Here is a 25,317-nt window from a genome sequence, read left to right on the forward strand (position 1 = left end):
GACGTCGGCGGCACATCTCCGCGCTCGAATCGCTCGCGATGAGCGACCAGGCGGTGCTGTTGCTGCGAAAACAGCTCAAGGGTGCGTCGAGGCGCGATGGGTTCGCGATCGCGCGCGCGTGCGGGGCGCTCGACGTCCGTGAAGCGACGATGACGAAGACGATGACGAAGACGTCGGTGGAGGCGATCGCGCGGTGCGAACGACGACGACGCGGGCGAGAGGACTGACGGGACGTCGACGCGACGCAGAGCTCTCGAGGAATCCGATCGAGGGATTCTCGGCGGGATTAGTCGATGACTGTAACGTGTTTGAGTGGTCGGTGACCATCATGGGACCTCCGGATACGATTTACGAGGGCGGGTTCTTCACGGCTCACATGACGTTTCCGAAGGATTATCCGAATAAGCCGCCGGGGGTGCGGTTCGTGAGCGAGATGTGGCATCCGAACGTGTACGCGGATGGGAGGGTGTGCATATCGATCCTGCACAGTCCTGGGGATGATCCGCACGGGTATGAGGACGCGAGCGAGAGGTGGAGCCCGGTGCAGACGGTGGAGACGATCGTGCTGAGCATAATTTCCATGCTCTCCGATCCGAACGATGAGAGCCCGGCTAACATAGACGCAGCTAAAGAGTGGCGGGAGGACTATCCCGCGTTCAAGAAACGCGTGGCGAGATGTGTTCGCAAGAGCGTCGATGACATGTGAGGGAAGAATCGAAAATGCACATGAACACGGACAAACGATACGCCAATCGCGCGCGGACAGCGCATCTTACTCATAGCATCGAGCTGGGAGCATTTCCGAGCTCGAATTCAGCGCTCACTCCGCCATATGTATTATGATGATGACGATTTTCTAGCGAAAGAGACATCCCCGCGCCGTCGAACGCGCGCGCCGCGGATCTTGGAATGGTTCTACGTGCTTTGATTTCTTAGATGGCGAGCTTAGCGAACGCTTCCGCGGCAGCGATGGCGTCCCCGACGGCCTCGACGTTCGGTCCTTGTCCTTGCGCCACGCCGTTCTTACCACCGCCTCCCTTGCCTCCGAGCGGAGCGCACGACGCCGCGAGCCATCCCTTGACATCAATGCTCACATCCGGTGGGACGCTAACGTACACAAACTCCTTGCCCTTGACCTTTGAGAAGAGCGTACACGCCACACCCTCCTTGAATGCGATCGTCGCAGCCTCCCTCATCGCGCCAGCGTCCGTCTCGTCCGCCAAAGAGGCGACGAAGTACTTCGCGCCCGCCGTCTTGGTCGCCGCAGTCTTCTCTTGGACGTCCACCAGGGCTTGTGCCTTAGCCGCCGCGGCAGCTTCCTTGGCCGCCTCCAAAAGACGTTTGATTTGTCTATTGAGCTCCTCGCGGATTTGCTCGCGCGCGACCGTTGGCATCGACCCAGTGTCGATGGCAACCTTGAGAACGTTCAATTCAGTGTTGAGAGCTTCCCCGCTCAACGCATCGCACGCCTTGACAGTGGCCATCAACTCGTTGGCGCGAGCGATCGCCTTCTTAGCTGTACCTCGCGTTGCGGCGGTGATGCGCCGAATACCCTTCGAAATACCGGTTTCCTCAAGAACAACGAACTGTTCGGCAAAGTCCGTTGTCTGTAAGTGCGTGCCTCCGCAGAACTCGATGGAGTAGTTGACCCACTTCTCGTTGATTGGGTCCGCGAGCAACTCATCGATGCTCGGGCCAACGGACACAACGCGCACGGGATCTGGATACACTTCACCGAACACGGCCCGCAGTCCGTTGATTGTCATTGCTTTGGCCAGCGCGACCTCACGTTTGTCAACCGAGAGCTTGGCGTTGATCTGCTCATTCACCACTGCTTCAATGTCCGCAATCTGCTTCGTCGTCAACCCTTTGTTGAGAGAGAAGTCGAAGCGTAGCTTCTCTTCGTCCACCAACGAGCCTTTTTGATCGACGCCGTCTCCGGCGACCTTGCGCAGAGCGTAGTTCAAGACGTGCGTCATCGTATGGTTAGGCATGATGTTCTCCCGACGCTCGTAGTCCACCGCACACGTCGCCGCTTCGCCGACGCTCACCGTCCCGGACACTTCACCGGTGTGCAGCACGAAACCCGCGGCGACCTTCACGTCCTCCACGGAAACTGATCCGTTTGGCGTCGAAATTGCACCAGTGTCGGCAACTTGTCCACCAGATTCAGCGTAGAAAGTAGTGGAGTTCAAGACAAAACCGTACGGACCCTCGGCATCGGCGGTTGACTTGACAAAACCACTCGGGGTCAGGATGGCGGCCACGGTAGAGGTGTGCGACGGTCGGCCTACAGCGTACTTCTCAGAATCATTCGTCGTACTCACGTCATTGTTCTGCAACCAAGCAGTCGCTTCTGCTTCAAACAAGAGCTGCACACCTCCTGACTTCTTACCACCTGCGCGAGACTTTTCTTGAGCTTCGGCGAACGCCTTGGCGAAACCTTCGTTGTCGAGCGTGAAGCCGACTTCTTCAGCCATGAGCTCGACGAGGTCGTTCGGGAAACCGTATGACTCCCACAAAAGGAATGCCTCGGGGCCAGAGATGACGGTGCGGCCCTCCTTCGTGGCCGCATCGAGGACCTTCTTGAACTGAGCGATGCCCTTTTCGAGAGTGCGACCGAAAGACGTCTCCTCTTCGGCGATGATTTCCACGATGTGCTTCTTTTTCTCGATGAGCTCTGGGAAAACGTATCCGAGCTGCTTGACGACGATTGGAACAAGCTGCGCAAAGAAGCCCTGCTTCGCACCGAGCTTCTCACGTCCGAAGCGGACCGCTCGGCGAAGCACACGGCGCAACACATAGTTGCGGCCGTCGGAACCCGGAGCGGCACCGTCGGCAATGGCGATACACAGAGTTCGAATGTGATCCGCAACGACACGGTAGGCCATGTCCTTTTCTCCCACATCGGACTTACCCAACAGACCAGTGTACGGCGAAGCACCGGTGATTCGCTGAATTTCCTTGAAAATCGGCATGAAAACGTCGGTATCGTAGTTGCTCGGCTTGTTTTGCAAGATGGACGTCAGACGCTCAAAGCCCATACCGGTGTCGACGTGCTTCGCCGGAAGCGGCTTGAGCATACCGCCTTCTTCACGGTTGTACTGAATAAACACAACGTTCCAGATTTCGAGGCAATTGGGATCATCCATGTTCACCAAAGAAGACGCGTCGCGTCCGCCGATGCGATCGTAGTGAATCTCAGTGCAGGGACCGCAGGGACCGACGTCACCCATCTCCCAGAAGTTGTCCGCGCAACCGAACGGCATGACGCGAGATTCCGGAAGGTACTTGAGCCAGATCGCCTTAGCCTCCAAGTCTGGTTCCAAGCCTTGCGACTCGTCACCGCCGAAGTACGTGGCGTACAATCGATCCTCCGGAAGGCAGTACACCTTCGTGAGGAGCTCCCACGCCCACCCAATGGCCTCCTCCTTGAAGTAGTCACCGAAAGACCAGTTTCCAAGCATCTCAAAGAATGTGTGGTGATACGTGTCCTTACCAACATCGTCCAAATCGTTGTGCTTACCGCCGGCGCGGATGCACTTTTGTGTGTTGGTTGCTCTCGAAAGCTTGGCGAGCGCCGTCTTCGGATCAGCCTTGCCCAAGAAGATGGGCTTGTACTGGTTCATTCCGGCGTTAGCAAAGAGCAACGTGGGGTCATCGACGGGTACCGCCGGAGACGACGGCCAGGGCGTGTGATTTTGCTTCTCGATGAAGTAGTTGATGAAGGTATCGCGAACGCGCTTGGATGGCCATTCTTCGACATACTTCACCGGACGCGGAAGCACCTTGTCACCGCTCGGGTCGTACGTCACCGCCTCTTCACAAACCGGCATCGTGCCCACGGACTCCAACCACTCTTGCGTGGCGTAAATGGTCTCGATCCACTGCAAAAGTTTTGGGTACTTGGCCTCCCACTCGGTTCTCGGCACGAGGTAGCTGTACACGTTGCTCAAGCCGCTCGCGCCGACGATGTCTGCAAGTGAGATTTTGTTATCGACTAAAAACACAGCTTCATGCGCCTCCAGGTACACGTTGACCGCAGACATGAAATCGGTCACCACCTTCTTCGCTTCAGCCTCCTTCTTCTCGTCGTATACGATTCCTCGAGCCTTACCCGTGCCGGTAATTGGATACAACCAGCACGGTCCGCACACGTCCACGACGTTGAACGAATCCATCCATCCATCGATCCTCGCTCGCGTCCACGCGTCGTCGGGATAAATGCTCGAACCCGTCTCCCCGATCGTCGCCAGGTACCTCGCGATCGCGTTGCTCTCGAACGCCGAGCTCCCACGCTCGACGTTTTCCACGCACGGCACTTTACCGAATGGATTCTTCTCCTTCAGGTACTCCGCCGTCTTGTTCGTCGTCCCCATGACGCACTCCGCGCTCTCCAGCGCGTCATCGGCGACGCCAGAGAACCGCGCGCTCGCAGCGATGCGATGCGAGCGCGTCGTCGGGCCGTATAATCGAAGCTTCATCGTCGATGGAGCGAAGAGGCTGCCGAGCGCGCTGTTACGATCGCGACGACGTCGGCGTCGATCGGGACGCACGCGACGCGAGGACGGGCGCGATGCGTCCTCGGAGGGTGTCGCTTCGCTTCGCTCGCGTCGGTCGAGCGATTCAACGGAACCGGAGGGGTCGGGGCGACGCGATGTGTTGTCGAACGCGGCGGCGCTCTCTTTTGTTTTTTTTTGGATAGGTCTTGGACGCGAGGGGCTGGATTCGGACGAGGCGCGGATTCAGGCGTGCTCGTAGCGATCGCTGTGATGATTCGAGTGCGGTGTCGGGTAGAGGAAAGATGGCGCGCGCTGGAGTGGGTGGTAGTGCGCTTTAATAAATCGACGACGTCTAAGCGGTCTAGTCCGCGGTGCGACTGTCGTCGCGGGTGCACGTCGCTCAGAGGTGGAAATCCTTTGGAACCTTGACGTTCCAGCCGCGTTCGTCGGGGATGCGACCCTGTTGGATACCAGTGAGCTCGTCGTACATGGCTTGGGTCACCGGACCAGTTTTACCGTCGCAGAACTGGGCTTTCTTTCCCTTGTACGTAATGGATCCGACCGGCGCGACGACGACGGCGGTGCCAGTGCAGAAGCACTCATCCGCGTCCATGACCTCCTCGATCGAGACGTTACGCTCTTCGACCTTGAAGCCGCGCGCGGCGGCCATTTCGCATATGGACTTGCGAGTGATCCCCGGAAGAATCGAGCCCTGAAGCGCCGGTGTGGAGATGGTGTTGCCCTTGACGCAGAAAAAGTTGCACGAGCTCACCTCTTCGATGTACTTGTTCTCCCTCGCGTCGAGATACATGACGTCAGAAAAGCCCTGACGCTTGGCTTCCAGTTGGACCTTGAGCACCGGGGAGTAGTTACCGATGCACTTCGTGCTCCCGCTGCCCCCGGGCGCGGCGCGATGGTACGTCTCCTCCACGGTGAGGTCGATGGGCGTGAGCTGTCCCCCCTTGAAGTACGACGCCACCGGTGAGCAGTACACCAGAAACGTGTAGCTCGGCGCCGGTCCCAAACCCAGAATAGCCCCGGTACCGATCAAAAGCGGTCGCAAGTAGAGCGATCCGAGCCCAACCGGCGGCACGTAGTCGGCGTTCGCGCTAATCGTCTTCATCACCGCCTGTTGGAAAAGATCCCTCGGCACCGGAGGCATCGACATCCTCAACGAGCCCTCCTCGCACCTCGCCGCGTTCTCATCCGGTCTAAACACCAATAGTTCGTCATCCTTCGTCCTGAACGCCTTCATGCCCTCGAACACGCCTTGTCCGTAATTCAGCACCGCCGCCGCGGGGCTCAGCGAGAGGTTCCCGAACGGCACCACCTCACCAGCGCTCCACGTCCCGCCCAGATCGCACGTCGCGACGAACATGTGCGACGTCGGCGTGAGTCCGAATCCGATCGCGTTCCAGTCGATCTCGCTCGCCGGCTTCGGTTCCGACACCGCCCGCGCGCGGCCGATGCGGCGCGATCCCTCGCCGCGTCGTCCCGCCCCGGGCGTCGCCCTCGCCGCGCGCGGCGCCGCGCGCGCGCGCGGCGTCGACAGCATCCTCCCTCGCGCGCGTTCGTCCCGCGCGCGCGCTCGCGGGCGACGCGTGCGCGTGTGCGGGGCGCGCGCGCGGCGCAAGCCCTGGCGCGATCGACGCGCGCGGCGTACACAGACGTATTCGAAGTCTCAATACGATGCGTACGTACGTTGTGTGGCGCGCGTATGTCTATGTACGTGAAAACCATCGACGGTCAACGTCGCGCTCGCCGCCGCCGTGACTTCGACGCGCGATGAAGATCGACGAAGTGCCCTCGCTCGCGCGGAAGTCTCGCGTCGCCGCGCACACGCACATCAAGGTGCGCGCGAACGCGCGCGCGGGCCGACGCGGGCGACGCTGGAGGGAACGATCGCTCGCGCGTGGACCGAGGATGGGCGACGACGACGACGACGACGACGACGACGACGAACGACTGACGCTCGCGCGCGCGCGCGCGTCGCGCGTCGCAGGGATTGGGATTGAAGGAGGATGGTGACGCGGCGGAGACCGCGGCGGGATGGATCGGTCAGGAACTCGCGCGAGAGGCGTGCGGCTTGGTCGTGGACATGATCCGGGAGAAGAAAATGGCGGGACGGGCGCTCTTGATGGCGGGCGCGCCGGGGACTGGGAAGACGGCGCTCGCGCTCGGGATCGCGCAGGAGCTCGGAGCGCGCGTGCCGTTTTGCCCCATGGTCGGGAGCGAGGTGTACAGCTCGGAGATCAAGAAGACGGAGGTGTTGATGGAGAATTTCAGACGCGCCATTGGTTTGCGCATCAAAGAGGTCAAGGAGGTGTATGAGGGCGAGGTGGTGGAGATGACGCCGGAAGAGACGGAGAGCACGAGTGGAGGGTACGGGAAGGTGATCTCGCACGTCATCGTCGGGCTGAAATCGGTCAAGGGCACGAAACAGTTGAAGCTCGATCCCGCTATTTACGAGGCGCTGCAGCAAGAAAAGGTGCAACTCGGAGACGTAATTTACATCGAGGCGAACAGCGGAAGCGTCAAGCGCGTCGGGAGATGCGATGCGTACGCCACTGAATTTGATTTGGAGGCGGAAGAGTACACGCCACTCCCTAAGGGCGACGTTCACAAGAGGAAAGAAATTGTTCAAGACGTGACGCTGCACGACTTGGACGCCGCGAACGCCAAACCCATCGGCGGTCACGACATCGTCGCCGTCATGAACCAGCTTAGCAAAGGGAAAAAGACGGAGATCACAGAGAAACTCCGGCATGAGATCAATAAAGTCGTGAACGGATACATCGATCAAGGTATTGCTGAATTGATTCCGGGCGTCCTCTTCGTCGACGAAGTGCACATGCTGGACATCGAGTGTTTCACGTACCTCAACAAGGCTCTCGAATCGTCACTATCCCCAATTGTCATCTTCGCCACAAATCGAGGAATTTGTACCGTCAAGGGCACCGACATCCAGGCTCCGCACGGTATTCCGACCGATCTCCTGGATCGCCTGATGATTGTTCGAACGATGACGTACACCGTTGAAGAGATGGTTCGAATTCTCGCCGTGCGCGCTCAAGTGGAAGGGCTCGAAATCGACGAGGAGTCGCTGGCGCACTTGGCCGATGTTGGTGATAAGACATCGCTACGACACGCCATGCAACTCTTATCTCCCGCGTTCGTCATCGCCAAGACTAACGGGCGAGAGAAGGTTGCGCTCGCGGATCTGCAAGAGTGTGAGGATCTCTTCATCGACGCGAAGGCGAGTGCCAAGTTGCTTAGTGAACAAGCGGATAAGTATCTTGCATAAAAAGGATGCGCGGCTGCTATGAATCTAGATCGTTTGGATGTGATAACTAAACCAGTTCGTGAACACGTACGCGGACTTCTCTCCGAGTTGCGCCGGACCTGTTACCTGTTGTATCTCAAGGCCCAGTTTGCGTCTCTTCATTACTCCCACCGCCACTTTCGGCGTTTGCATCGAGCGCGGTGGCATTTTTAGGCGTAGTTGTCGAATGGAACGCTCTGAGGTCATCTTTATCGAGAAACGTGACGTAACCGTCCTTCACGAGGTCCACCTGCTGTTTCCACATCTCTCTCGATGTCAAGTTCCTCCTCATGTTTTGTGCGAGAGCGAGCGCGGTCTCTTTGTCGACGTCATTCATGGTGTTCAGATGATCGAGCTGCGCCGACTCAGCGGGTTCGACGCCTTGTGTACAACCCGATTTCTTCGTGTGGAAAAATGAAGCGAGAAAGTCGTACACGTTTGAGAAGTTCGGCGTCTGACTCTTCACAGTCAAATCTCTGATGTGATACCCCGTGAGATTCGGATGCGGCGTGTGCGCGAGTTTCGCAACTTTGAACCGCATCGCCTCCGCGCGCGCGCTCGAGTCGCCGTGAAGCTTGAGCTCCGCGGCCGTCGCGGCGGGCGCCTTCTTCTGCCTCGGCGGCGGCAGCGCGTCTCCCTCACCATTCTTAATCATCTTCAAGAAGTACTTCTGCGCGTGCGAGCGAATCTGCACCACGCTTTTCGTCCGCACGTACTGTTCAATCTTCTTCCAATCCCGACTATACATTTGCAACGCCTTGACGAATCGCGCGTGCTCCTTCGCCGTCCACGACACGCGCGTCTTCGTCTGCGTGTACGGCTTCCGCGCCTTCTTCCCCTCCGACGTCGTCGCGCTCGTTCCCGGGAGCCGCGTCGCGTCCGCACCCCCCGCGGCCTCGCCCTCGCGCGCGCGCATCGCCGTTCGTCGTCGTCCTCGTCGACGTCTCGCCCCACGTCCCGCGCGCGCGCCGCGCGGACGCGCGAACCACCCTCACCCGCGCGCGCGCCGCGTGGACGTCCGAACCACCCTCGCCCGCGCGCCGTCGTCCGTCGCGCGCGTCGTCCGTCGCGCGCGTCGTCCGTCGCGCGCGTCGTCGCGAAAATATCTTCGCGCGCGTCGACGCCCCGTTCGAGGTGGGCATCGGCCCTCGGTTGGGTAAAATCTGCATCACCTTCTACATCACCACCCGAAACTTGGTGATTTGCATCACCGTCACCACTCATGGAAGGTGATTTAACCTTTCGAGCTCGCGCGAACCGTTTCGACGTGGGGTGCTAGGGGGCGTGGCTAAATCCCACGGTGAAGCAACTTTTTATCAATTGACCAATGTATACTGTATTGAATTTCGAAAGTATCAAACAGCGATAAATCTGTCGAAAATCCATTCACATACGACGACTCAGGACTCACATCTGTGAGAGGCACCCCACACCCGGTCCGCTGCGTCCCGGGTGTTTCTACCTTGCCCAAAATTTGACGAGTTTTCGCAACACGCGCCGCATGTGCGTGGATAACGCGCTCGGATGGCACCAGGATTGCGCGTGTCGATGAATACTTGTAGACACACTTATGATGCATGGTATTCATCCGGCCGTTATACCATGCGATGCACAGAGTGATGTCCTCACGCAGTCACTCGCGTTCCTGGTGCCTCAACGCCGAGCTCTCGAGAAGCAACGCCCAAACCCTGGCTAAACCCCGACTAAACCCTGGTTAGGGTTTAGTCGTATTCATCTCGCGCGTGTATTACGCGCGCAAGCGCTCGACGTGCCCTTTTGATCCGCGTTGTGGCTTCCGAGAAACACTTTCAATGACTTACGTTCCTCTTGTATCCGTTGAACCACGCTGTGAGCTTGCATCGCACGTACCGAGCAGATGCCATCAACCCTACTTAGGGTTTGGCAGGGTTCAAGACGTTTTCTCTCTCCTGCGTGTCAGAGTGAGGTTGATCAGTCGTGTGCACTCGATGACCGATTTCTTTAGAAAAAAAGCCGTCAACCAAGAATTATGAGATGAGTACTACATGCCGCAAAGGGCGTACGCTTTCTGGATGCCTGTCGAGCGCGTTATGTGTGCATATGTATCGAGTGTTGTGAGAACATGTCAAATTTTTGCACAAGGTGAAAACACACGGGAACGCGTATGACAGTACCCTAGGACCCCATACTGTTTGCACATATACAAGTTACATATACAAGTTTTAGAATGACAATTTCAATAGTTTAACGAGAGAACGCTGATTCGCTGAATTGGAAAATCATCCACCCAAGGTCCGGCGGAACGGTTCAGAGGGATAATGGCTTGAATAGATAGTGTACTACGCAATTGTATTAAAATGTATTTTTATATATTTGGATACACTTTAATAGGTATTAAACACGACATATGTGATTGATAAAAAGTTGCTTCACCGTGGGATTTAGCCACGCCCGTGCTAGGGTTCGACCGGTGACGCAATGTACTTATCATCACTGTATTTCCTCGACACCGGTGACGAAATGGCGTAGTAGCAGTCACATGATGTCTATCACTGTCAATATCAGAAAAATAATAGGCTGTACGTACACGCACTATGAAATCACCATCTCAAGCACGGAAAAAATTATATATCGCCCCTTTAGAGAGTCCCTACATGACTGACGAGTCATGAACCGTCGATATACACGTATTGTACATCGTTTAGTGCCATCTACAATAGAGTATTCCTACCTTGGTGAAAAACACAAAAGTAAAGGGGCGATATATAAATTTTTCCTGGTCGTCGCGCGGCACCCGTCGACGCACCGTGGGGGGATCGACGCATTCGCGTGCGGCGCCGACGACGCGCGCCGGACGCGAGACCCGGGCGCGCGGCGCGAGACGACGCCGTGGACGACGATCGGGCGCGATGGCGACGATTGAGATCGCGCCGGAGACGACGGGACACCCCGTGACGCTCCTCGCGTTCGTGTGCCTCAAGGCGGCGCCGGTGGTGATGTACGTGACGTGCGAATTGGTGAGCGGTGATTTCACGAGGAATTTCATCGCGTGCGCGGTGGCGCTCGCGATTGACTTTTGGACGACGAAAAACGTCGCCGGACGTAAGCTCGTGGGGTTGCGGTATTGGAATGAGATCGATGAGCACACGGGGGAGTCGAAGTGGCGATTTGAGTCTCGAGATGAGCGAGGGATGGCGACGGTGAGCGCGCGCGAGCGCGGGGCGTTTTGGGCCGCCCTGTACGGAGCGACCGCGGGGTGGACGGTTTTGCTCATCGGCGCCCTGGCGGCGTTCGAGTTCAACTATGCGCTCGTTCCCGCGCTCGCGGTGACGCTCGCGGTGACGAATTTGGTCGGGTACGTGAAGTGCAGTAAAGATCAAAAGGAACAAATCTCGCAGCTCGCCACGAGCGCGGTGAGTCGAGCGATGTGGGCCTCCGTCGGACGATGACGACGCTCGTCGGTAAAGAGTAGCGCTTCTTGTACTAGTAGTATCGTTAGCACGTCATTCGTTCATACGCTCTTACGGTGATGCATCCATCGAGCGCGTCTTCCATCTTCCGTCTCGCGTCGCGTCGTCGCGTCGGTCCCCGTGGTTTCAACAGAAAATCCTCCGCTCGAGCGAGCGCGTTCGTCAAGCGCCGACGCGTCGCGGGGCGTCGACGAGCGTCGCGAGAGCGCACGCGATGTCCAGCGAACAGGCATGGAGGTCAGACACGCGCGCCGTCGCGTCGACGTCCAGCGCGTCGACGTCGAAGAGCGCGGTAATCCAATCCTGGCTCACCAAGCGAGGCGGGAAGGATTTATACGGTAAAACGACGTGGCGACTTCGGTACTTCGCTCTTCGTTCGCCTCGACACGCGAGGGAACGGGCGTGCGTGCGTTACTTCGCGAACGAGCCCGCGGACGCGTCGGAGAGCGCGGCGAAGGGGGAGTTTGCGATCACGGGCTCGAGCGAAGCGCGCATCCTGGACACGGAGGACGCGCTCACGGAGTTTGGATTGAAGCCGAGCAAGCACAAGGGTAAGCGGCTGTTCGCGTTTCAAAGCGATCCAGGGGAGAAGGGACGGAGCGCGGCGATCGTGGTCGAGGCGGAGGACCTAGCGACGCTCCAAAGATGGGTCACCGCGCTTCGCGAAGCCATCTCAGCAGCAAGGAGTCTTGAGAACGAAGCGGCGAGCAAGGGTGGTTTGGCCGCCGTGAGCGCCCGCGCGGAGGATGAGGAACAGGCTGCGCTCAAGGGGAAGAACTTTCGCGGTACGCTCGAGCTCGCGGGGCTGTGCGGACCTCTCGGCGGTGGCGCACTGCCGGTGCACATGGACGCGTGCTGGGAAAACATGACATTCGTCGATCTCATGGCAGATTCGTGTTTAAACGAGAATTTCGGCCACTCGCGGCGCTCAAAATACGTGCGTGAGACGCTGTCAGCCTTAGTAGATAGCGCCATAACGGTGGGCAGATGCCTGGGAGCATCGACGCTGCCGATGAGTCAACCAGAATCGAACGCCATGAGCACCATTCGCCGGGCGCTGGACGATATGCTTTCACTCGCTCGACTCATGCCTGTGGGAACGAAAGATAACAATCTTTTCGTTTCTTTTCTGTCGGCGCTGAGCGATCGCATTCGTCTGCTCCGAGCTGGTGAGATTGTCATGGTTCCGGGAGGCTGGTCGAATGAGCAAGGTGGCGCCGCGGTGATTTACACCATTCATCGCTTGCCGGGTAACTTCGTCATCAGCTTGACGAATTGCGGCGATGGAGTGGAGTTTCATCCAGTTCACGCCGATCCAGCGAAGGACGCGTTTAAGTACATCCACACGGTGCAGCTCATGGAGGTTCCAATCGCCAGCGCGCACGACTCCTCGGCGTGGGCTCTCTTGTTCCGTCCGTTGATTTTCCCCACGGATGCTGCTAAGGCAAAGGACATGATTTACAACAAAATTTTGCCCATGATGAACGGTCGTCCATTAATGGCCGCGGTCGGTTCCAAGCCCCTGCGAACGGTTAAGTTTGCGAAGCGGCCAAGAGGAGGAGACTCGAGTGGAGTGTTCACGGCAATGGAAGCTGCGAGATGCGGTCTCGCGAGCTTGGGCTGCCCACCATTTCGCGCCGACGCGTTGGTGAATCTTGGTGTTCGATTCGTCATGCTCGAGGAAGCGAGACGCGATTTAGAGCGGGTGAATATGATAAGTGCGAGCGCCTTGGTCACCCTTCAGGCGGCTTGTAGAAACGTGGCAGAGCACGCGGCAAATCACGCAGATTTGTGCGTCGCGGCGGAAGAGGCTAGTGGTACTAATGATACGAGGAAGTCAACTGTACCGAGCGAGACATTGGCTCACGTTTTACGATCTGTGGAGGCGGTCATGCAAAGAACGAAGGTGCTGCATAGCGCGACGACGTTGCCGCCGGCGTTACAACCACCGCAGGTTCCTCACGCAGCGTGCACTCAACCGCTATTCAATCGACTGGCCGTTGAGGAAAGTGTCGAGCACTTAGCTGGAGCTGCGAAGATGCCACCTATCATTCGACCGGTAGAGCTCACGCTGGTACCAGATGCTGTTGCACAGCTTGATCAAGTTCCAAAGGCGCTGCGCGATGCGTTGCATTGCTGCACGATTCTCGCTAATCAAGCCGATCTGATGCCGAACTCGTACGCCTTGCGAGTGAGTTTACTAGTTCATTTGTTTTTGCACGTGCTTCCGGCACCGCTGCCGTTGACTCACCCCGAGAGGGACACCAAATGTTTCTGGCACGCGACACCCACGACGTATGAGATTCAAGCTGAAATTTTGAGAAGCCTGAATCTGTTGCTCAGACAATTTTCTGCCGCAGCGCTGTCGATTAGCGTCACGCAAACGTTCGACGCTGCAAGGTTGCTCACGGTTGCGAACTTTGCGGCAATTGCCGACGCAACGCTTCGACTCAAGGTCACCGACGCACCATCGGCTTTCACACAGCACTACGCCGGATACACTGAAGGTCCCGTCGAACCTTTCGGATTTGAGGCTGGTCCTTTCGCCGTAGAGGCGGAGTACTTGCGTTTCCACTGTCCGGAGCGCACGATTAGGTTGACGCAAACGCTAGATTACTTCCATAGCTTGAGTAAAACGATCAGCGAGGATCACATGGTGTACCGCTGGGAGAATGAAAACGCGGGAGGGATGTCTTTTGGTATCGGGGAGGCGAGGCTCATCGACCAAGTGTGTCTACAAATGGGTTTTGACCGGAATATGCCCGATTATCTAGCCAAGTTTCACAGCGGAGAGATGAGGGAATTCGTCGATATGTATCCTGAGATGATCGCCCTGCGCGACATCGTCTTCATGTTCAAGTTGCTGATGGCCCCTACTTCCGACGACCTACCGGGGCTCGCTCGATGGAAGCCCATTGATGCTGCGCTTGAATGGGAGGTTACAAAGCGAGGCGGTTACTTCGATTTAAGTGTGCAAGCGTTTGGTAGGTCGCTCGTCATTCAGCCGTGGCAAGAGCCGGTTGTGGAAGAGGGAGCATCGGTGTCGACGGGCTGGCGAAATATTTTGGGTGGTGGCTTCTTAGCGAAGATGCGAGATCGCCGACCGCGCTGTCCGCCCTCGGGTGCGAATCCGAGCAACCTCGCGGGAACACGAATCGATACCGAAGAGGATGTCCTGCATCTGCGTGATGTTCCGACGTTTGAGAATTTACTCAAACCGAGCGAATCAGAGCTTCTCCTCACGTATCTCACCGCTCCAATGATCCGTCTGCCGCTCACCATGAAGCTGTTTTCCGATCCCACCCGCGTGCGCGGGTTGACACACAAGGATATACAGAGTATTTTAGATGCCGTGACGTTCGAGCCTGGACCTTGGGCACCTCCCGAGCGCGCTGATGTGCCAAAGGAAATTCCTGCTCCGACACGTGCGCACATGGCGACGCCATCTGGTTTACTCATACACGAGCTCATAAATTGTCCGGGACCTCTTGCTGACAGTGCGGAGGAATTATTAGCGTTGAGTTTAGAGCTCGACACGGGTCGCCACGACGCGCCGAGCGCGCAGGGTGTGTTGTTCGCTTGCAGAATGCTCACCAGATTGATGGCTTTCATCGAAGTCATATTCCGGGCAAATTCCCTTGACCCGGAGTTCACTACGTCGACCGGTTTCACTAGAGGCCTAGAATGCTCTAAAGAATCGCTCGTTAGTCTAACGGAAATCAAGACTCGCATCAAGAAGGCGTTGTTCGAGCGTTGTCGTCCGGTACTCCGTAGATGGCTGCGTCATGCCGTCAAGAAGAACGCGGTTCGTCCAGCGTGCGCGCTTCATGCGCATCTCGCGTACATGTACTACTGGACTCCAAAATGTGAAATTGACAAGCAGGCGGCGAGTACCATTCTCACCGCACAGCAGTATATTTTTGTGAACTATCAATTCGTGGACACGCCGGACGGAAGTGAGACGACAAGTAGAAAGCTGGCAGAGAATAGTGACATGAGCGGAGTTGATACTGGCCTTGGTTTCACACCGACAGAAATATTCGATTTGTTCCAAAGAAAGCGGCGATCCGTCCTCGAGTGGGCGGCGGCGAACCCACAGGATGCAAACAGCGTTCTTGAGCACGTCGTGAAGGCGTTAACGACGAAGAAGTCGGGTGGTTCCGATTCGCCAAAGAATGTTCTCGATGTGGCCGATGCGTTTGATTCCAAGCGCGCGTGGAGACGTGCTCCGGGAACAGGAGGTGCCGGCCGTTTCGTCAGCTACGTCTCAGACATTTCGTTCGCCGAAATTGCGGCTAGAGACAAACAGAACGCGCAACTTATACTTAGGAATCATAAGCATTACGGTGAATGGCTATTAGAAACGACGCTGCAGACTTTTGACATGGAGATTAACACGCAGCTAGGCGAGTTTACCGTTCGAAAGAACAGACTAAGACATCTTGAAGCGAGTATACGTGAAATGCCCGACTTCCAGGCGGCCCTCGGACCCGTGCTATCAAAGCGTGGTATCGAAACATCTCACTTCCAAGAGTTGAGCAAGGGAGAGCATACTAGCGGCGATTCGGGAGATGTCATTCACTGTGCCGAAGTGAAAAGCACAGAGCATCGCATATGGATGAGACTCGTCGGGCTCAGCCACGATGTTCAAGTGTGGGACCAAGATCTCCGTCCGCCAGTGAACGATTTCACCCGACCCATGACGTCAAAAGTGAAAGTCAACGTGCAGGCACTGGATTTGCTCGGTCGCGCCGTTGGTGCCGGCGGTCTCGATCCGTGCGAAGAGTGGATATTAGCGTTACTCAATCCCATCATCAAGGGTCCGGGAGCTGGATATCTTCATGGTGTTGAGCTTTTGTTGCCAAAACACACCATTCGTGGCCCCGTCGCTCGGTTGGCAGGCACTGGTGCTCCGGAGAACACCGTGAGCGAGCCATGGAGTTTCTGGAAGAAGAAACCTGCCATAACCACCGGCGACGATCGCCGGATGGAAGACGCGAAGCAGCTCCTGACAGAAGTTGTCGTTGTGCGCCAGCCACCGCTTGTGCAGGTCTTCCGAGTTGAGTCGTATGGTCGACAATGGAGACGGTCGCTCGTGTTCGCGTCGAACGCGTCCTTCTGTCTTGCAGATATCGATCCTGATGGGCAGCCTATTCTAACTGATGAAAATGAGCGTTTCTTGCTTTCCGCGGCGCGTCTGGGATCGCGAGCACCGAGTCTCGTAGTAACTCGTCTCATCAACGGATTGATTGGTCGTGAATCGTTTGTACCGATGAGGCATTTGCGTGGGCTACTTCCGCAAGTGCTGTTGGATCAGTATCAATTCTGGCGAAGCGAGACGAGCGGGGATCTGTTCGGCACGGCGAACGAAAATGTGCCACACCCGAACACCATGATCCATGTTCGTTTGGCATATGCTGAAAATGCGCTGTACGACAATGGACATGTCGTCGACGCTCGAGCTATTGTCAGAAGGCTTCCCACAGTGGATACGAACGGTAGTCCGCGAATGCCTGCACTCGATGGATCGTACGTAGAAGGACAACTGACGTTGGTTGATTTGCTTTACGGACCCGCGATTGCTGGCGAACAAGGTCAGTCGTTGATGACTCTGACTAAATCCCTCGCAGCGGTAGAAGGTTTGGCGAACTCGCTCGTATGGTCGTCGAAACGTGGCCTTGAAAACGGCCCTACCGAACAGGTTCCTGCGTTCTGCGATATCTCTCGCATTGAACTGCCTAGACTTGGCATTTCGTTCAATGCCATCCCAACAGGTGGATCCATTCGTCTCGAGTGCGAGGAGCACGCCGGATTATTTTTGGCACAGCGAAGAAACGCTGCACTCGAGATACTTCTCACTGGTCTGCCGCATGCGCTTCTACTCGAAGCTCGCGACGGGTCGCTCTCTGTACTCCTCTCGGCGAGAGCTATCCCACGCCCGGCGGCCACGCCGACGGAATTCGTTGAGGGTGCAAGCACTGGACTTGGATCTGACCTCATCATCGATCGTTGGAGCACTCAGTGGGTGGAGAATCTCGGTGAAACGAAGCACTATGTCTACCCGGTGCATGCATCGCACACGACGATCTGCGCTACGTCAATGCCAGCGGCGTTGTATCTCGCTATCCTACGATTCATTGGTAGAGATTATGTCACGGTTTTGCGCTTGGCCGAGTTGTGTGTTTCCGAAGCGCAACCCAGTCCGGAAGAAGCGCAGCTTTGGGATGCGCTCGCACATGCGTGCTCATTAGATCCAAGTCCGGACGCGACGGCGGTTCGAGTCAAGCTCGCCTTGATGGTGAAAGATACGCCAATTGAGCCTCGACTTGCGGCGAAGTGGCCATCTGTTGTCGATGTTCTATCTTACGTCAACGCTTGGTCTTTTATCAGCGCCAAGTGCCGCCTCACGGCACAGGAGGAGTTGGCCGCGATAGAAAACTTAGGCACAGAATCCATGAAGAAGACAAAGCGGTCTAAATTCAAGGCGATGTTAAGCGCATTATTTCCAGGGTCCAGAAAGATTACGGCGCAAGAGATGAACATGGATCCTTTGAAGACGCCAGAGTTGTTGAATCGTGCGGGATACTTGAGACAGCTCGTTGGAGGCATTGCGCGTATGAGCGCGGGGTCATCGCCGACGAGCACCGGATTCCCCCTGGTGTTTCCCACCTTGCCTGAGTTTAGCAAGTTCGACACCGTCGATGACTTGACGGGATTGTCCGAAAAAGTCACGGGAGAAGGACCCCTTGGAAAACTGGCTGGTTTGATTCAGACCTATAATCGTCCTGACGATGTGAGTGTCAATGGGAGTCAAGCGCTCGCTTTGATCGGAAAATGGATTGATAAGGAAAAATTCAATCTTGATGGTAATTTGGGCTTCCCATTGTTCTTTGAGCTTCTGACCGGTACGTTACCCATGAGAATTCTTCCCAGCGATTCCCCACACCGATGGGGTTGCGTTCTGCTTCGTTTCGTGCCGATCGAGCAATCCATGAAGCAAGGGACCTTGATGAGCACACTCCGCATGCTCTCGTCATCGCCTGAAATCGCTCGTGACTGTCCGAGAATGGAGGAACAAAGCGTTGGCCAACGGTTCAGTGCTATGTTTACCTCAGACGGCGCGATTGGACAACTACTTCGCAAAGTTCGGCCATACTTGCAACAAAGGAAGGATGAACTTCCTCCTCGAATCACCTGGATCGGTAAGGAATACGTTCCGGCAAGCATTTTCGAGTGCGATGCGCAGACGTGGGCGCGTACGATTGCAACTGGTGGTCGTTGGGCGCTCACGCGTTTTATGAACACATCGTGTTCAGAGCGTCAGTTTCATGTGCAACCACTGGGTCAAACGGAAATGGCCGGTGCAACGGTGTGGAACGGAAAGACGCTTCAACACGTTGATATGACAATGCTCGTAAAACGACCGCTTGGTGTGCTGGATCTCAACAAGTACGTGATTCCTTTGACGGAGGATAGAGCCGATGAACTTGCCGAGGCTGCCGCACTCGGTGGAGTGGGGGGCTTGCCTTTCGACGTGAATCAGCATCCGGCAGCCACCACTTCGGTGGCCAGGCAAATGATGAACCGTTTGCGCGCGGATGTGACAGGTGCGGCAGAAAAAGCGAAAGATCGCAAAGCAACTGGGGAATTTAGTGCGGTTACTTTGAAGGGATTCGCACCGAGCGATACGGCTGCGATCGCCTCTGAGGCTGGCGCAGGGAGAGCAGGAAGTGCGGCTGGCAACGCCCGCACCGTCCTTCGGGAACTGCTCGAGGCGATTCGTCTTCTGACCGCTAACGACAAGGCAGCTGCATCGGAGGCAATGTCAGCTGCTCTAGCCACTGCAAATGGATTGCGTAAAGATGCGGAGTCTGGAACGAAGATGTTGCGGTTGGGTTTGCAGCGAAGAGCGGGCGCATGGGCGGAAGTCACGTTTGAAGACTTGGTTGAGTGTTTGACGTGTGAAGGGGGGGAGCACATCCTTGCAAGATTGTCTCCGGACGTCAAGGCTAAACAGATTACTGATGCTTTACATTTGGCTTCGCAAGCGTTATTACTTACACTGCGCGCGACTCTCGCTTCGAGAGCTGCAGCCATGGTAGCAGACACGCTCATAGCGCTGACGAACTGCGCGAAGGCTGCCGCGGTCGATGGTATTGACTCTGTGGATCGCGACTTGCGGCTCAGGGCATTCGCGATCGCGGAGTTACTCTCTGTTGAGCGACACTACTTCCAAGCAGATGACGCCAATCCGTTCAACAAGGTAAAGACTCTGATGTTTGATCCCCGTTTGCTCGTTTACGAGTACAGTCAGAGCATCGTTCTCAGGAAGCGCCAAGTCGAGCTCACTCGAGATTTCATCGCGACTGCTGAGCAAGGCGGTGGTCAGTGCGCGCAAATGCTCATGGGTGAGGGTAAAACGACGGTTGTATGTCCTTTGCTTGGATTCATTCTCGCCAAGAGTAGTTCTCTTGTTGTGCAAGTCGTGCCTCACGCTCTTCTTGAATTTTCACGCAGCACTCTGAGGAAGGCCTACTCTGGCGTCATCAGACGTTCCGTGGTCACGTTGGAGTTCAATAGGTACACATCACTCGCGGATGGTGCCATACTTTCGACTCTGCGTAAAGCTAAGGAAAACCGGGCGATTGTCATCGCGTCACCGACAAGCATCAAATCTTTAGCGCTGAAATTCTTGGAAGTGTGCCACCTGCTTGATCAATCATACATCGCTGATCGCGACGGTAAGGCTGGAGGTATACTCGCACAAGGTCAGGATATCGTGAATCGTGTATTTGGCTCGAAGAGCCGAAGTGAGCGCGTCGCGGATGCTGGTGGCTTGACTATTGAAGAAATGAATACGTTGCGCTCTGAGGCGCTTGCGGCTGTGGAGATCTTTGAGATTTTCCAAACGGGGACGCTCATTCTCGACGAAGTGGACTTGATCCTCCATCCGTTAAAGTCCGAGCTCAATTGGCCCATGGGACGACGCGTTCCACTCGATTTCAGCACCGCCATCGCGGGCGATGGCCTGCGCTGGAAACTGCCGTACTTCATCCTCGACGCCGTGTTCGCAGTCGCGTACGGACGCTCGACTGTATCTGAAGCGGAGGGTTCGCAAGAGGCATTGGACCTATTGGATAGCATTCGTGAAGTGGTGCGCGGTGCTATCGCGTCGAAACAGGTGCAAACGTCGCCGCATCTCACGCTTCTTGATAAATCGTGGTATCAAGATGTTCTTCGCCCACTTTTGGCTCAGTGGACGAGTATCTGGCTTCGAGCACATGGCGCTTTGCGCGGCATGTCGGAGGCTCTCGTGATGGCGTACCTTTTGTGCGGTTCCGGACAAGCGGAAGCCAAGGTAGCTCTGAACCGAACGAGTGATGATGAGGCGATCAAGATGACCAATCTCGCTCGTGACTGGCTCTGCTCTCTGTTACCTCATATCCTGACGAAGGTCAATCGCGTCACATTTGGTTTGTTACAGCCAGCCGATGTGACCTTACTGGAGGCCATCACTGGATCCAGGCTGCCAAAGAGTCGTAGGCTTCTAGCTGTTCCGTTCATCGGTAAAGATATTCCCAGCAGAACGAACGAGTTCTCGCATCCAGACGTTGTTCTTGGTCTGACGACGTGTGCATATCGTCTTGAGGGATTGCGACGCACAGATTTCAAGCAGATGCTTCTTGTGCTGATGAAGGAGTACGACAACGAATCTGATCCGCCGCACAAACGTCCTTCTTCTCGTAGATGGGCCGATTGGATTAGAACAACCGGTAAGCGTGTCAGAGGCGAAGCTCGCGCAGAAGCGGCGCTTAATGCCAGGCGTCGAGGTGTGACACAGCAGGCGAGCGCGACAGCCGCCGGTGACATCCGTGGGATTGCCTGGTTGGATGATGACACGATCCAAGGGCTGCAGGACGATGAAATTTGGCCGTTATCGCTCATTGACGTGAGGGATCACGATCAGATTGAGGAGCTTTACCAGCTTCTTCGCAACACGCCGCCATGCGTAGAGTACTACCTGAACACGTTCGTCTTCCCGGAAACCGCGCAGCATCAGAATCTCAAACTCAGCGCGACGGGCCAAGAGCTCGGTGGGAATATTCTGTTCCCGAACAGGCTCGGATTCAGTGGCACTCCCAGTGACCTTCTCCCACTTGAACTTGGCGCTCCACGATACGAGCCCGGCTCCGATGCAAAAATGGTCGCCTACTTAACAGATCCTGAGACGGTCACGATAATGCCCATGGGAAGCGACTGGAACGTGAGCGCTCTACTGACGAGTGTCGCGTCGGCGGATCCTCCCATACGGGCGCTCATCGATACCGGTGCGCTTGTGACGGGCATGTCGAATCTTGATGTCGCTCGATTCTTGCTCGAGAAGGGTCTCAAGTGGGCGGAGGGCTGTGTCTTTCTCGACGAAAATGACCGGCAGATGATTGTCATGCGTCGTGGTTGGGAAGTTATACCGCTCCAGCGCGTCGCCGCGATGCCCATGTCCAAACGCTTCACGTTCTACGATCAAGTACACACCACTGGTATGGATATCAAACAAGCTGCCGCGGCGCAAGCGGCGATTACTCTCGGTAAAGATATGATTCTGCGGGACTACGCGCAGGGGGCTTGGCGCATGCGCGGCTTGGGACGTGGTCAAACCTTGAAGGTGATCATGATTCCCGAGGTTGCAAGGCTGATATCTCACGAGGTAGCCAAGGGAGGTGGGCAGATTGCATCGACGAGAGATGCGGAGACCACTACCATGTCAGCTGATGATGCCGTGAAGCGCACGCTTCGGGACATCACAGCGTGGTTGGTCGTGAACAGCATGCGAAGCGAGAACATCCAAGCTGGGCTACTTGCGGAGCAGCGCGCGGCAAACATTTGGCGCAAGCACTCGTACAGAAAGCTCATCGCGGCGCCAACAGCCCCAGGTACCGCTAAGGCGGAGGGGATCATTCATGCGTGCTTGGATGTCTTCCGAGAGCGAGTTTCGTATGTTGTTGCGAACATCATCCCCACAAGCACGTCTCCCTCGGAGAAGTTAGCTTTGTCTGTGCAGCAATATTTGCACATGCTTGATGACAATCCTCGTGCGAAGGAACAACTGAAAGCCATTGTGGATGACTTGACGCAAATGGAGCAGACTACAAATGCGGCGTTGCGACAGATTCGAGCCGGCACATATATGACGCAAGGGGCTGCAGAATCTGGAGATCAAGGTTTGGTCGGCGCCTTGGAGCAGGCCCTCGATCTCGAGCAAGTTCAAGAGAACGAAGAAGAACAAGAAAACGAACAGGAGCAGGAACAAGAGAAAGAGGAAGAACGTGAAGAAGAGATCATCGAGGAGACGCCAGAACCAATGAAGTTTTTGCGAGACGATGAACGACAGCTTTCGTGGGATTACGAAACCCTGTGTGATGCGCCGAGCGCGCGTACGCAGGGATTCTATCCTCTAAAGACGTTCAAGGTTCATAAGGGCGTGGGTAAAACGACGGCGCCGTTAGACTTCCCTGGATACTTGTTCCTGTCAAAGAACTATTTCCGCGAAGGATGGGCTCTCAATGGTCATCGCCGATTAAAGAATCTTACAATCGTGCTCGACTGGGTGCCAGATTCGAGCGCGTTGGCGATCGATACGAACGCTAGTGCCGGTAACACGTTCACAGTCGCTCAGGAATCTGCGCTGCGCACCGCATTCGAGATGTTTGACACCTCAGGGAACGGTCGCCTGCAAGAATCAGACCTGAAGGAGGTTTTGCGTGAGATCGACGCATGCGTGGAAGATGATGAGTTAAAGCTTCAGCAGATGGCGCGAGAAGTAGCTGAGGAGTCGAGAACTTTCCAGACTGGCATGTCTTCCACCGGGACATCGTTCGAAGAGTTGAAGCGCGTGCTACGTTCAAAGAATATTTACTCTTTGCAGCGTGGGCGACATTACGTTGCGCTCTCTCTTGCCGAGGCAGAGTCGCTTCGCGTAGTCATGCACCTCACGAAAAAGAATTCGCACGATGGAAGACTCGTGCCGTCAAAACTCGCTGAAACTGGTTTGCGCATCGGTGGAGGGACGCTGCTCGACACGACGGCTGGTTACACACCCGCTCAAGTCTTCCAGGGCGCAACAGCTGAACAGTGTTTCAGATTTTTGGATAGTCAGACTGATTTTGAAGATCGTGAAATTTCTTTGCTCGTTCGAGCATTGCAAGGTTCCGATTGCGAAATGCGTGCAGCATTCTTTGAGTCTGTGCGCGCTTGTAGACGGCGCGCCAAGATTCCGTGGGCATCAACTCCACTCGCGAAGGTCTTGACGACCCCGGACGAGTTCCATCTGCTCGCTACGCGCGCACTTGTCGCACGTGTGCGCATGGCTCTCAAGGCAAAACGGATGCGTCTGCTGGACGCATTCAGAGCCTTCGATGGCGAGCACATCGGGAGACTGACATACGAAGCACTTTACGGCGGTTTGTCATGGCTCGGACTTTCTCTCACGTCCGCGCAAATGCTCGAACTTGCACATCGTGTTGACAAGACGAAGGATGGATACATTTCTCGTGAGGAGTTTGAGGAAGCGTTCGGTCCTGACGAAGACTGGATTTTGGATGGCGATTCTACGATCGAGACTATCAAAATGCGAACTGAATTACCCGCGCCGGCTGCCTCGAAATGGACGCCAGCACCTGCCTCTGTGCAAGTGACGACGCCAAAGCTTGGAGAAGTGAGCTTGATGGACATTCTCGGTGATGTTGGCAGTGCCTCGGGCAGTCACGCGTCCTCGTCTTCGGGCAAGGCCCCAGAAGAAACGCAAATGAGGGTGGTGAGCACGGAAAATATGAGCATAGACGACGGCACGGGTCTCGGCGATTGGGGAACTTTCGGAATGGCGGCGACGTTACCAAACGTGGAGAAAAAGAAGCCGCAGTTCTTATCCGCCGCGCCGAAACCGAGCGCAAATGATCCTTTCGGTCTCGGTCCGCCGACGGGCGTATCTTCGTCTGCATTTGAAGACTGGCTATCGGGAGGTTCAGGCGACATTGTGGGAGGAGGATCACTGAACGACCCGTTGGGGGCGAGTGGCAAGGCCAATAACACCTCCGATGGTTGGGATGGGGGCGACATGATTCAGCTTGACACTTCGACTGGCGCCATTGCTGCTCCCGCGCGCGAAAAAATACAAGCACGCGCAATTGTGGATCCCGCCAGGGAAGCGGAGACGCAGAAAAATAGACAAGTGGATTCAAAGTTGACAAATTCTGTGTTGAACGGATTCCAAGTCACCGTGGTTCACCAAAAATCGTTCGATAAAGTCTGGACCAGCGATGGTACTGCGACTCGCACGAAAGGAAGCGTATGGGCGGCGTCTTTGGGAAAATCGACGCTGAAGAAAAAGGTTGAACGCGTGTCGCTCGGGCATTACGCGTCGCCGCATTTCTCTCAGCCGAAACCGGCTCCGTTCGTGGTGGAAATCACAGATATCAATGCCTATGCTTTGACCGGTTCTGCCTACATGCCGCGTGTTCTTGAGCGCATGTTTGCCTATCCGGTGCGGTTCAGACAAATTTGGGGACAGGAGTGGAAAGCAACCTCGCTGTATGCTTGGTCTCCCGTTCCACCACCAGGATTCGTGGCGGTGGGGATGGCTCTGACAAGGAAACCTCAGCCACCGGACCTTTCGAGTATCAGGTGCCTACCGGAGCAGTGGGCGGTGAAGCCATCCGTTGAGCCTCAGTTCGTGTGGTCGAACGAGGGTAGTGGTGGACGACCCGCGAGTATCTGGCTCGTGAACTCACTCGGGCTCTTGCACGTCACTATTGGACACAACCCGCCACCGGCTCGAGATTTGTGGGATATCAAAAGAGGCCAGCTTAGTGCGGACCAAGTAGTCAAGTACAGACCATCCGCACCTGTGGTACAGACAACATACGGTGGCACTGGAATTTCGAGCGACAGCTTCGATGACAGACGGTATCAACCTCCACCACGACCTGGCACTTCCAGCGGATCCTCTGCGCCGCCGGGCATAGGATCGCTCATTTAGTAAACGCGACGC

At 56.2% G+C, this 25,317-nt stretch overlaps 7 protein-coding genes across 7 annotated transcripts; 4 read left to right on the forward strand and 3 right to left on the reverse strand.

The window, feature by feature from the left end:
• Positions 1-38: 38 nt before the first annotated feature.
• Positions 39-706, forward strand: OT_ostta04g04730 (Ubiquitin-conjugating enzyme, active site; the record flags this gene model as incomplete). The annotated part of the gene is made up of 2 exons (XM_022984601.1): positions 39-81; positions 249-706. 2 exons carry the CDS (start codon positions 39-41, stop codon positions 704-706), a joined length of 501 nt encoding a protein of 166 aa, XP_022838852.1.
• A 226-nt stretch (positions 707-932) lies between these two features.
• OT_ostta04g04740 (Thioredoxin-like fold) lies at positions 933-4,484 on the reverse strand (the record flags this gene model as incomplete). Its single annotated transcript, XM_022984602.1, has 1 exon — positions 933-4,484. One exon carries the CDS (start codon positions 4,482-4,484, stop codon positions 933-935), a length of 3,552 nt encoding a protein of 1,183 aa, XP_022838853.1.
• Positions 4,485-4,902: 418 nt separating this feature from the next.
• Positions 4,903-6,057, reverse strand: OT_ostta04g04750 (Branched-chain amino acid aminotransferase II; the record flags this gene model as incomplete). The annotated part of the gene is made up of 1 exon (XM_003078967.1): positions 4,903-6,057. The coding sequence occupies one exon, from the start codon at positions 6,055-6,057 to the stop codon at positions 4,903-4,905; it is 1,155 nt and encodes a 384-aa protein (XP_003079015.1).
• A 230-nt stretch (positions 6,058-6,287) lies between these two features.
• Positions 6,288-7,806, forward strand: OT_ostta04g04760 (P-loop containing nucleoside triphosphate hydrolase; the record flags this gene model as incomplete). Its single annotated transcript, XM_022984603.1, has 2 exons — positions 6,288-6,365; positions 6,505-7,806. 2 exons carry the CDS (start codon positions 6,288-6,290, stop codon positions 7,804-7,806), a joined length of 1,380 nt encoding a protein of 459 aa, XP_022838854.1.
• Positions 7,807-7,921: 115 nt separating this feature from the next.
• On the reverse strand, positions 7,922-8,740 carry OT_ostta04g04770 (Myb domain, plants; the record flags this gene model as incomplete). Its single annotated transcript, XM_003078969.1, has 1 exon — positions 7,922-8,740. The coding sequence occupies one exon, from the start codon at positions 8,738-8,740 to the stop codon at positions 7,922-7,924; it is 819 nt and encodes a 272-aa protein (XP_003079017.1).
• Positions 8,741-10,712: 1,972 nt separating this feature from the next.
• Positions 10,713-11,252, forward strand: OT_ostta04g04780 (Protein of unknown function DUF846, eukaryotic; the record flags this gene model as incomplete). The annotated part of the gene is made up of 1 exon (XM_022984604.1): positions 10,713-11,252. The coding sequence occupies one exon, from the start codon at positions 10,713-10,715 to the stop codon at positions 11,250-11,252; it is 540 nt and encodes a 179-aa protein (XP_022838855.1).
• Positions 11,253-11,487: 235 nt separating this feature from the next.
• On the forward strand, positions 11,488-25,305 carry OT_ostta04g04790 (Vacuolar protein sorting-associated protein 62; the record flags this gene model as incomplete). The annotated part of the gene is made up of 1 exon (XM_022984605.1): positions 11,488-25,305. One exon carries the CDS (start codon positions 11,488-11,490, stop codon positions 25,303-25,305), a length of 13,818 nt encoding a protein of 4,605 aa, XP_022838856.1.
• Positions 25,306-25,317: the final 12 nt, after the last annotated feature.

This window comes from Ostreococcus tauri (genome assembly GCF_000214015.3).
Source record: "Ostreococcus tauri WGS project CAID00000000 data, contig chromosome 04, whole genome shotgun sequence".
Lineage (NCBI taxonomy): Eukaryota > Viridiplantae > Chlorophyta > Mamiellophyceae > Mamiellales > Bathycoccaceae > Ostreococcus > Ostreococcus tauri.